We start from the raw sequence: 13,553 nt of genomic DNA on the forward strand, positions 1-13,553 counted from the left end.
TTCTTAATTTCAATAAACACTTCCCAGTCCACTCTTGCTCATATTTTCTGCATATTTGATTTAATTGGGTAGCTTTTTATTTTATCCATTCACTCTATATCTCTGGGTGTATCTGTTTGGATTTTCCCTTTTTCTGTCCTCTTTTGTGTTTCTTGACTATTCCTTGGGATAGCACAGTGGGTAGGGTGTTTGCCTTGCACGTGGCTGACCTGGGTTCAATTCCTCCATCCCTCTTGGAGAGCCCGGCAAGCTACCAAGAGTATCCCACCCGCATGGCACAGCCCAGCAAGCTCCCTGTGGCATATTCAATATGCCAAAAACAGTAACAAGTCTCACAATGGAGACGTTACTGGTACCCGCTCCAGCAAATTGATGAGCAATGGGACGACAGTGACAGTGATACAGTGACTATTCCTTAGAATTCCATTTGGGTGTCTCATTAATGTTATTGAGTGTATCTTCATATATTGTTCTCTAGTGGTTGATTCCTTCGACCCTCTCGGAGAGCCTGGCAAGTTACCAAGAGTATTGCGCCTGCACAGCAGAGCCTGGCAAACTACCCGTGGCATACTGTATATGCCAAAAACAGTAACAAATAAGTCTCACAATTGAGAGACATTGCTGGTGCCCGCTTGAAAAAAATGATGAGCAACGGGATGGCAGTGACAATGAGAGTTGTTGATTCAGAGATGAAAATATTCATCTACAGCTTATCACAGCTCAGTAGTATTATTTACCACTTATAATGGAATATGACTTGGCCAGTAAGTAGGGCCCTTCATACTTTTCCCTTTATAACATAGTTGCCATAAAGTTACCGTACATACTGCCTTGGCATAAATTGAGACCTTTGTCATATTCTACTTTTAAATGTCAAGTACAATTAATAAAAGCTTACAAAAACATTTCTCTTTGATTTCTTGCCCTATGTTTTACTTTTCCCTTTGTTATTTTTCTTTTTTAATACCCTAAAATTTCTTGCATTCTCATATTTCTCTTCTCTCTTTGAACAAAGAGAGAAACTTTCTCTCTTTAAACAAAAAGAAAATTAATTTCCTTTCACCATTCTTTTAAAGCCAGTCAACTGGCTGCCAAATATCTTCTATTTATTTGAAAATGTTTTAATTTCACTCTTATTCCTAAAGGGAATGTTTGCTCAACATAAATTTCTAGGTTGATTTCCATGGTTTTTGTGATTTCCCTGGATGGTTATTTACTTTTCTGCTGGTTATTTTTGAACTTTTTCAAAAGTTGAAAGTGATATGACTATATAAGTGGATGGGGATCATTTGGAATTATCTTGCTTGTGATATTACAGTTTTCTTGCATCTTTAGGATTATGTTTATAGAAAGCCATACAAAAATTCTGGGATATTTTTCAACTTTATTCTTTCATCTATATTTGTAGCTCTGCTTTCTTTCTTTCCTATTTTTGGGGATGTTAATGTTTTAACATTATTTACCCTAAGACATTTCCTCATAATATCTCACAGAGCCCTAGAGTTCATATCATTTTCTAATAGCTATATTTCTTTGATCTTCAATTGTCTAATTTCTGTTTATTAATTTTATGCCACCTTATTTCAGCTATTTTTCTCATTCAGTGAGAAATGTTTTTCAGTTCAAATATTCCATTTTTACATTTTCTATTTCTTTGCCTAGATTTCCCACCATTTTTGGGTACTCACATCTGCTTTGAGAGGCCTTATTATCAGAGAATTCTTATTCTAAACTTTCAGTATTTTTCTACTGTAAAATTTGATTGTGGTTTTTCATCATAATTGGAATTTTAGCTGTATTTTGGTATGTTGCATAATTTTGGACAGTTTCCTGGACATTTTGACATTTTATACCTTAGGACTTTAGTTTCTAATTTCATTTTCTATTTCAGCAGATCGTCACCCTTTTAGATTCAGAATGCACATCCTTCCTCACTTTAGTGGCCTTGTTGCCCCACTAACAATCTTTACCCAACTATAATAATATTTATGATTATAATAACATTTGCTATGATATTGATGATACCCCATCTCCAAATCTCTTTAGTGCCAAGGAGGAGGAGGCAGCACTGTGCTACTTCAGTACTGAATGTGTAAAGTGTAGAAATCAAAGCTTCTACAATAGACTGCAGGGCACCTCATTTTTATTCCAGGAGAAGGATATTCTTCATTCTCCTATTGACACTCCTTGGGAGAGCTGTCCTTGGTTACTCAGGGCCACATGAACATCGTCACCTTCATTATCTTCCTGTATAGGGGCATTTCTAATACTGCTGTGGAGGGGAGGAGTGAAGTTAGCTTCTCTGTAATTATGTCCTTACTGATAGAATTATGAAAATTCAGGTATTTGTCAAAACTCTGTCCACTGTGTTTTCTTCACCTTTTGTAATTGTGATTTGTGCCATCAAGAAAAGTAATTTTATTAGCTATTGAGTATGCGGTCACAGGAGGAAGAAGATAATATGTATGTGGTATTTTGGTTGTCTTGGCTTCAAAGTCAAGGATGGGATATATCAGTGTTTGAGTATGGTTGTATTCTAACACATTCAAGTACTATGCACATAATTTACTCAGTAATTTATAATTAATTATTATAGAAGGCATATTTCTCTGTATATATGCTAAATAAATATTTTACTTTCTTCTACATTTTTGTGGGACTATAAGAATAAAAAGTGTCCAATATCAATATTACCTACATGCACTAACCAAAGATAACAAATGATGAGGCATCAAACAAACTATATGTAAATATATAAATAAACTATACATATATAAGCTCTATGCATATGTTTAGTACTTCATTTCTTCATAAAATTGAGCAACCAATCAATGTATTTGTATCATTGAATAAAAATAATTAAGAAAAGAGATAGGTCTAGTGAAATGCTGTGACTGAAATATACTATTGAACATTCATCCTTGTGTAGTTTTTATCAATTTTTTAATTTTGATTATCAGCTTTTTTGAGGTAAAATTTATTTGCCTACAATTCACCTAGCAGTCCAATGTAATCATTGGTTATCTGAAAGCATATGATGCTTGATGAACTAGACTGGCATAGATTCTTATGGTTGCTTAAAATTTTTTCTTCATAGACATCTAGGTACCCTCTTCTAATATGTTTTAGAAATTCAAAATTTAGTAATGAAACTCATGTTACTATTTTTTGCTGTCATTAACTAAAAACAACATCAATTCTAGCATTTAACCACTGTAAATGCAAAATTAAGTGGCTCTTAAGATTTTTTTATAATAGTTTGTAACAATAGCCACTTTTTAATAGTATTCCACTATTCTGAACATACCCATGGAACAATAACTTTTTATTTTTCTTCAAGTCCCTGGTTATTCTATTAATTTGCTTTTTCAAGGTACTCATATAAATGAAATAATACAATATTTATCCTTTTGATTCCATTATTTTACTGTGTTATCCAGAGACCCAATAGCACAGCAGGTAGGGCGTTTGCCTTGCATGCGGCCGACCCAGGTTCGATTCCTCCATCCCTCTCAGAGAACCCAGCAAACTACCAAAAATATCTTGCCTGCACAGAAGAACCTGGCAAGCTACCCATGGCGTATTCTATATGCCAAAAACAGAAGCAACAAGTTTCACTTGGAGACATTACTGGTGCCCCCTTGAGCAAATCGATGAGCAACAGGATGATAGTGATTACACTGTATCACTGTGATACAGAACACAGTCCTTCAATATGAACTAAAAGTATACTAAATTAATTTATATAGATTTTTTAATATATTTTACTTTTTTATTTACTTATGGTCTAAGGTATTATTGATTATACAATACTTTGTTTATGCTATTTGAAGCTAGCCATTTCTGGCATTATGTTGAATAATATACCCAAAAATATCTAAAAAGTGTGATACAGGTGAAGATTTAACATTTTAAATAAAAGAAAATTATCAGCTATTGTAATACTTAAAATGAGTGTCATTCTTTAACATGTAAGAAGTTAAAAGAAAATTATAAAATAGTAACGTGAATAGTATGAAATAATGTGTAAAATGAAATAATATGAATTACTACTATATTCCTTCTCATTTTAGGGTTGCTGGAGAAAGATAACTATTGATGATTCTTTCCCTTTTGATGAAGATAACTTTTTGTTACTTCCATCTTCAACCTGTGAATTTGAACTTTGGCCAATGCTTTTGTCTAAAGCTATTATTAAGCTGGCGAATGTTGAGTATGTAAATGAATTGTTATTTACTCTATAAAAGGGGAAAAAAGTAATATCTACTTACCATTAACAGCTTTTTAAAAGTGAATTCAAAAGACACTATCAGCTTTCTAATATCAAACTAAGAATACCAACCTTACTGACAAAGTATTTGGTTAGAAAAAGGAGAAATGGGGCTGGAGTGATAGCCCAGCAGGTAGGGTGTTTGCATTGCATGCAGCTGACACAGGTTCAATTCCCAGCATCCCATATGGTCCCCTGAGCACCGCCATGAATAATTCCTGAGGGCAGAGTCAGGAGTAACCCCTGTGCATCGCCAGGTGTGACCCAAAAAGCAAAAATTAATAAATAAATAAACAAAAAGAAAAAGGAGAAATAAAACACTATTATTAAAATGTCAATAATGGAAAATAATATTTTATATTAATGTAAGAGAGATGTCTTATGGCAAAAAACCAATTTATTAAATACTAATATATACTAGAATCTATATATTATTTTTATTCACTTTTTAAAAAGATGTATATGTAGCTATTAATTACTAGGTTTGAAAAATAAAAACTTTGGGAAATATTTGAATGCAATTTTCATGCTTTGGCAACAGGTTTTTATAGTACATTTGTGATAAACTTTCTTACATTGCTTTCTATAGTCTAATGACTTCTGCATGAAGTACAATAACATGTAGAAGACATGCTTGCAGTGTGTTGGCTCTCTGGCCTTCATTCCCTCCTGTCCCTACCAATGGCAGATGCTTGCGTTACAAAAGCGTGACAGCTTTGTATTGTAGCTCAGTTGAAGAATCCCAAGTGCCCTTCAGTGAATTTTATGCCCTTCCCACTCCTACAGTGTGTAATAGCATCTTGTATTCAACCAAACACACCCACATGCTTTCACAGACTAGGCTCAGACTTTTGCCTTTCAGTTCAGCTACCTGCTCCTGAAAGCATTGCAAGTCAGTCAGAAGCCAGCTCTGTTTTCTTTGTGTTTTCTTATTCCCTCTCCCGAGACTGTGCAATTAAAGCAGTTATCTCTATCACTCTTCCTATCAGTTTATTCTCCTAATTTTGTTTTCGTATTGGAAATTCACTTCACTAATCTTACGGCCCTTAACTTCAGTGTTCACAGAAAGAAGTCCCTTTCCCACTTTCCACCACCATTTGTTAACTAACGATCACTTAAGTTCTCACACAGGTGACAACTATATTTGCTTATTTTGAAAGAAAATAATGCCCTTAATTCTCACACTTTTACTTGAAGTTTTGAGAACTTGAGGCGTAAATCCAGTAATGCATTAAATTCAGGACCAGCAGAAGGTGTTGTGTTAGCTCATGTGATTATTACTAGGATTTTATAGTAACTTGAATTATGGTTAATCATTTTTATTTTGTTTGGGGATCGTAGGGCATTTGCCTTGCACGCAGCTAACTCGGGTTCGATTCCTCCACCCCTCTTGGAGAGCACGGCAAGCTACCGCGAGTATCCCGCCTGCATGGCAAAGCTTGGCAAGCTACCTGTGGCATATTTGATAAGCCAAAACACTAACAACAAGTCTCACAATGGAGACGTTACTGGTGCCCGCTCAAGCAAACTGATGAACAATGGGATGACAGCGCTACAGTGCTTTTTTGGGGGGGTCGTCACTGGCTCTGCTCATTCTTACTCCCAAATCTGCACTCAGGTGTGATTCCTGGGGGGGATCAGAGGGACAACTGCAGTGCTAGGGATAGAAACCAGGTCTGACACCGGCAAGACAAGTGTCCTACCTGCTGTACCATCTCTCCAGCACCTGTTTTGCTTTATTTTCTTACATAAATGAATCCAGCTTGAGAACAAATTACTAGACAAAGTGAAGCATGTTTCTTAGGCTTGCTAGAAAAACACACTCTAAATGCAGCAACTTATATTTGTCTTTGCATTTTCTCAGATTTTTATATTCCACAATGATTACATTTTACATCCTATATTGAAAATTACTCTAGAGTTGTAAGATAAGGGAAGAAAGGAAAGCACATAATTTCTGAGGAGTTGCACAGTCACTTTATAAATGTGACTGTAATTATTCAAGGAAAAATTGAGACTACTCCATGAAATGTACCAGATAGATATTTATCTATGAAGAAGGTGTGCACACACCAAAATTCATAATCAGATCAACTCACTCATGCAAATTTATAAACAATGAAACATTTGACTGACAAAGTTGAGATTCCTTAAAAAGACCATATTCATTAGCCAATAATATTCATCACCACCATTGACACATGGCGGCCTAAAGCTGTGATGTCCATGTGGGACAGACACATGGCGGTTCTGTGTTTGTTTGTTTGTTTTTTTCTTTTGGGGTCACACCTGGCATTGCACTGGGATTACTCCTGACTTGTGCACTCAGGGATTACTCACGGAGGTGCTCCAGGGTGGGATATGGGATGCTGGGAATCGAACCTTGGTTGGCCTCATGTAAGGCAAATGCCCTACCCGCTGTGCTATTACTCCAGCCCAGCAATTCTGTGTTTTGATATAAACAGATTGATAACCTCAGAAAACTTATTTAAAAGCAAAATGATGCAAGTGGGGAGAGTGATGTTTGGTCACTCGTGATGATGCTTGACTTGATGTAGTGGTGGTAAACCCTCTCACACAGAACAGACCAGCTGTTTCCGGTTTCTCTGCATCTATGTAAGGCTCCATGAAAGATTTCTGATACCCATCTTGACAAGCTATGTGCAAATCTGACTTAACATAGTTTCCTAACAATTTTAGAATTATTATAATCAGAAAGATTAGACAATGTCCTATTTTAAGATAGTATATAGACTCCATAAAATATAACTTGCCCATATTTATGTTTTATACTATTTTCACTATTAGTATGCTCTGTATTTCCTAAGCCCTATCTTCCATGGATTCTGAGAAGCTTCTACTTTAAGTAAAAAAACATAGAAGGAAAACAGGTTCTCTAAGAATGTGATTTTATTTAAACTTAATTTTTGATCAAATTTATCCCAAAATAATATTGAATAAAATATTACTTAGGACCTGCTCCATGTGTCATTAATATTAATTATATATTCTATTCATTACATGTATGAGCTTGTTTTGTAACTATGAACATTATTATTAAATCTATTGAAGTGCTTTCATGAAATAAGTCATCTGTCCTTTGGAAGAGCGTGTTCTTGTATAATAATGTACAACCATTATAAAGTCATTATGATCCTACTGTTTATGATCATCTTAGTTGTAAGAGGCATTCCTATTCTCATTCTTATATGCCTCTCTGTAGTTCCAGAATTTATTAACTGTACCTCTGTGCATTTTTTTTTTTAGCATCCACATAGCAGAGCGGAGAGAACTGGGCGAGTTCACAGTTATTCATGCACTCACAGGATGGCTGCCTGAAGTCATCACTCTTAGGTAGGCTTGAGCCTAAGAAGGGAAAATATCTATGACCAGTCTGATGCTCAGTAATTTTCTTCTTTAAAGGACACAAACTTAGCATTGGAAAAACTTTAAAGAAGTGCAACATTTCTTTAAATTTTTATGCCACAAAGTTTTGGGAGAATAACATTTATACTATTATATAAAATTGCTTGAGAATATCAAGGATTCTCATTGAGATGTATTAAATTTAATTCTTGTATATCTGAATTGCAATGTTATGATAGAATAAATTATGATGTATAAAATTTCCAGGCAACATTATATATAGTACAAAGCAATCATGTGTCTCAACAGATATATAAAAACTATTTAATTAGCCACACAAATTAGAGAATAATTTTAAAAATATTAAAACACCTATTTAGACAGTAAATACTTTAGTATGCTTTTTAAATCAATAGCACAGTTCTGAAAAATATCTTATGTAAATATCCTAATGACTCTTTATGACTGGAGCGATAGCACTGTGGGTAGGGTGTTTGCCTTGCACGCGGCCAACCTGGGTTCAATTCCTCCACCCGTCTCAAAGACCCCGGCAAGCTACTGAGAGTATCCCACGTGGCAGAGCCTGGCAAGTTACCCGTGGCATATTTGGTATGCCAAAAACAGAAACAAGTGTCACAATGGAGATGTTACTGGTGCCCGCTTGAGCAAATCTATGAGCAATGGGGTGACAGTGATAGTGACAATGACTCTTTATATAAGTATGTTACATTGCAAATGGGGAAATTAAAACTTCTGGTAGTTGAATTTCCCAAATATGGGAACAGAGATACATTTGAATCTATGTACTGCTGGGTTTAAGGCTCGAAGTCTTTGTTATATAACTCAAGCATTTAGAGACTGCTTATGTAAATAAAATATAAGGCTTAATTGATGAAAATTTAATGTGTTACATAAAATTTCACAAGTTCATTATATAGAGTGGAACTTGATACTTGAACCACATTTTCATTAGCACTGGAAATTAACCAGATTAAGGGCCTGGGAAATAATCATATGAATAGAAGTAAGCATCTAAAAAATGGATGCTGACTTTTATAAAACAAACAAATCCACATGTTATCAGTATGTATGCATTATTCTGATCTTAGATGTTGGAAATATAGTTCTGTAAGGTCACCAAGTTTACTGGGGACTAAAGACAGACTATGTAATCTTTGGGCTTCTATCTCTTATATGCAAAATGGTGATAAAGTAGTTTATTCTGGCTATGTCTTCTTCACTTCCCTCTCCTCCATCTCTTTCTGTTTTTCAGCCACGCCCACTAGTGCTCTGGAGTCACTCCTGGGGTGTTCAAGGGACCACCAGAGAGTATCAGAAAAAATAGTTAATGTGTAGTATTATAAATAGTCACTGTCACTGTCATCCCATTGCTCATTGATTTGTTCGAGCGGGCACCAGTAACATCTCTCATTGTGAGACTTATTGTTACTGTTTTTGGCATATCGAATACGCCACAGGGAGCTTGCCAGGCTCTGCCGTGTGGGTGAGATACTCTTGGTAGCTTGCCGGGATCTCTGAGAGGGGTGAAGGAATCGAACACAGGTCGGCCTCGTGAAAGGCTGTGCTATCGCTCCAGCCCACTATAAATAGTGATTATTTATATATATAATAGTGAATATTAGTATATAATATAATAGTTAATGTATGCTGAAACTATTTAAGCTTAAAACATCCAGAAAGGGGATTCCAGAGTCTCAACCACCAAACTTGCATCTTTACTAGAACATCTCATTTAAGTACATTCACCACTCTCTATCTGATCAATTAAAATTAAAACAAAAACACACTGGGAGAATTAGGAATAATCACGGATTACTTATTTCTTCCTCCTGCTCATATAAGCCCCCTAACCTCTGCCAATAGTATATCCTCTACTCATTCCGAGGTTAGTCATTGCTTTCCGTCTTTCATCACCATCACAGATCAGCTCCACGCCACTACTTACAGTAAGTGGGCACTCAAAACTGGTCCTCCTGTATCTTCCTTAACTTTTACCTACCTAGTCAATTCTTTACATAGAAGTCAACAGTTTTCTATACCATAAACTGCTCTTGTTCATAATACTTCACTCATTCCAAATTATTTGGAATGGTAACCACTGCAGATGAAAGAAACTCTAAAATGTTTATGCTAGTCCTCAAAAATCTGCACCGTCTATTTCTTGCACAGCCTCTGACCTCATCCTCCTCCCATCTAATCTCTTTCTTAGCAACAACTAGCTGGCACTCACAGCTTTATTCTATTTCTCAACTATATAAAACCATTGTGTTCTAGGGTCTTTAGGTGGATTCTTTGTTTTTCTCATGCTGGGAAAGATCTCCCATCAGGTTCTGACTTGGATGAAACCATTATAACAGTCAGGTCTCAACAAGCTTAAGTATCTAATCAGTAGACAGGTTTAATTTGCAAGGTGACAGGTAGCTGGATCCCATCAGTCATGATCCATGGCTAGGCCACTCCCAGCTGTGCTTGAGCCATTCCAGCAATGCTAGGAATTGAACTTGGGGCTGCCACATGCAACTCATACTCTCTAGTCCATTGAGAAATCTCCTCAGCCTTAGAAGTCTTTGTGGATTATCCCACATAAATTTCTCATTCTACAAGTTATACTTTTCATCATCCATTATTTCAGGTTTTTTTTAATTGAACATCTCTCTTTGTCTCTCTTTCTGGCTCTGTCACTCTCTTTCCCTTTCCTGTGCCATTGTTCATCGATTTGCTCAAGCGGGCACCAGTAATGTCTCCATTGTGTGACTTGTTGTTACTATTTTTGGCATATCGAATAAACCATGGGTAGTTTGCCAGGCTCTGCCATGTGGGCAGGATACTCTTGGTAACTTGCTGGGCTCTCTGAGAGTGCCAGAGGAATCGAACCCAGGTCAGCCGCGTGCAAGGTAAACACCCTACCTGCTGTGCTTATCGCTCCAGTCCTATGCTATCGCAGAGCCAGGATATACAGCTTAACTCCCCCCAGAATGGATCCTTCAACTTGTTTTAAAGGGTTAGAACAAAGCAACTGATTAAAGTAGGGCAGACATCTCAGCTAAAAATAGTATGGGTGTATAAAGAAAAAAAGTATGTGGTTCTTCTAGCTCATATCTCTGTTATGAGCTACTAGGTGGTAGGTTTATAGCATGGAGTAGAGAAGAGAGCAGTGAAATTCACATAGACAAAGGTCTTTTATACCGTTATCAGTTTTTCACAACATTCTCATTGTGATAAGCGTGTGATTGAAAAACTTAAAACAGGAAGATGATAAGACCTCTGGTGTTGGTATATTTCTTAGAACAGGAGAGTAAATGGCAAGACTGGAGCAGGAGATCTGCTTTCTGTGCTAATCCAGAGGGGTCGGCCGGGGATTTCTAAAAATCAAGTGGTGGAAAAAAGTGGAGAAAAGGCTATTGATTGCAATACAGAGAGGTGAAATCAAAAGGACAAAGTGTCGTTAGACTCCGGAGGCTTAGTCTAACTTGCTAGATAGAGAAAGGCAGGACATTTCTGCTTACTGACGTTTTATTCTTATAGATGTGCACTGGAGCGATAACACAGGGGATAGGGCGTCTGCCTTGCATGCAGCAGACGTGGGTTCGATTCCTCTATCCCTTGCAGAGCCCGGCAAGCTGCCAAGAGTATTCCACCCTCACAGCACAGCCTGGCAAGCTACCCGTGAAGTATTCGATATGCCAAAAACAGTAACAAGAAGTCTCACAATGGAGACGTTACTGGTGCCCGCTGGAGATGTCTATCAGACAGTTGTTTACATTAGGGTATCTATAAAGAATATTGAGCTGCAGTTAATGATTTAAGGGTTATATCTAAGTACAGGTACGACCAAAATGTGGGTGCTTTCTCATTGAGGAATAAGTATAAGAGAGGCAAGAGCATTGGGAGAACTGGAGAAATAGGTCACTTATCAACTGTGTGCAAATGAAAGGCAATTTCAAAGGGTCTGCCAGCATTATCTATAATAATAGATTACAACTAGAAAAACCTAATATATTTGCCTAAGAAGGAAAGAAAACACAAAATATTATTAAATTCCTTGCCAAGGTCATGTGAGATAAAGATATTTTACAACAAATAATGATTGGGAAAATGCTGACACTTAACGAATGTGCAGAGGTGTGATTTTTCCATGTCATGTTAGTAACAGCATGTGAATCTCACCTGCCATATATGTGTATGGCCATGCATGATATCTTGTTTCATGTTTTGTGTTTTTTTTATATTTTATTGAGATATAATTGTCGTGTCACATTGTATTGATTTTACCTAAATCACAAGTTAATATTTGCACATAGAACAAAATAATCACCATACTAAATACTACACAGCTAGTTTTTCCTTGATAAAAACTTTTAAGATCAACTTTCACCAACTTTCAAATATACAATACAATTTTATTGCCTGTAATCACCATTATGTACATTGCTTCCTTGAAACCTATATGTTTTATATCTCTATATCTTTAAATGTGTATTTTCCACATACCATAATTCACTCGTTTATTTAGGTGCTTTTTAAAATATATATTAAGATAGATTACATCTTAATATATAAAATATTTTATATAATATATATCTGTAGATCTTTTTTATACTTAGTGAAAGGTGAGTTTGGAACCCACCAAATCACTGTTTTGAACCAAAACACCTTATTTGGTCTCTGCATTAGCAAAACCTATCATGTTGTGGACAACCAATCAAGCTTGTTCAATAAATGAAAAATAAATGGTACTTTTTACTAATATTTGGAGTAAATCATTGAAATTAGTTTTGTGAAATGCCAAATTTATTTCTTCTCTCAGAAATTTGGGATGGGGAATAAAAAAGAGCTTTTTATTTGGATATTAATCTTTGTATGTTTTTTAAAAAAATTTTTTTCTAAAGCCCAGAATACATGGACCAAGTTTGGGAGCTCTTAAAGAATATATTGCCTAGTTTTAAGCTGCCTTATGATTCCAACTCTGAAAACAAATTAGTGGCACTAGAAAGCAAAATTAAAGAACCAGGGAAAGAGCCCAAGGATAGCAAAGAAGTGAAAGAGGGCAAAGAAATGAAAGAGGGCAAAGACTTCAAATTGGATACTTCACCGGCAATATTAAAGCCAACTCCTGAGAAAAGCGACAAAAATCCAAAGGGTGAGATATTTTATATCATACTGTTACTTACATTTAATATGAATAATGTATGCAAATGCTCTACAGTCATTGCTGAACATGATGTTTCTCTATGAATGATCATTTGGTAACTTTTCTTGGTCTGTGGGCCACTTGCAGCAGTACTCAGGGCTTACTCCTGGCTCACTCCTGGCGGTGCACAGGGGACCATGTGTGGTGCTGGGATTATAGCCACAGTTGGCCGAGTACAGGGTAATCACCTTTCATTCTCCCTCCAGTCCACATTTGATACTTTTAATGAACTACTGCTCACAATATCTATTAAATGTATAAACAACTCTGCACATAAATTCCTTTCTAAGGTTTCAGATAGAACTTGTGACTGGTTTGCTATGTGTTAATTATTATTTAATAATTTGCTTTTCAAAAAAAATCAAAATGATTAGATATGTTCATACTAAGTTCCTATAGCATTAATGTAGGAAGAGGCATTTAGCTCTGTGAAGTTTGGAGGTGGCATGTGGCCACATATGTGGCAAATGTGGCCAGGTGTTTCAGGAGCTTTGGAGCTGGGATGATCAGTTAGCAATCATCTCTCTGAACTCGTCGTGATACTGGACTGTTTCTCTGGGGGCTGGATGTGGGTGAGTGAAGTGCAGGGCCTTTGGCAAGACAGGGCAGGGACTTGGTCTGGCTTTATCCTCTGAAGGCTTCAGAGATCTGGACCTGATGGCAGCAAGATGAGCCTACTTGGAATAAGTCAGTTGCCAGAAACTC

General features: G+C 36.3%; 1 protein-coding gene across 1 annotated transcript in view; it reads left to right on the forward strand.

Moving 5' to 3' along the window:
- The window catches only part of ADGB (androglobin), a 182,455-nt gene that overhangs the window by 48,667 nt on the left and 120,235 nt on the right, over positions 1-13,553 (forward strand). Inside the window, 3 exon segments of the mRNA XM_055136319.1 lie at positions 4,074-4,213; positions 7,538-7,624; positions 12,547-12,797. Coding sequence (XP_054992294.1) covers positions 4,074-4,213; positions 7,538-7,624; positions 12,547-12,797 — 478 coding nt within the window.

This window comes from Sorex araneus, chromosome 4, assembly GCF_027595985.1.
Source record: "Sorex araneus isolate mSorAra2 chromosome 4, mSorAra2.pri, whole genome shotgun sequence".
Classification (NCBI taxonomy): Eukaryota; Metazoa; Chordata; class Mammalia; order Eulipotyphla; family Soricidae; genus Sorex; species Sorex araneus.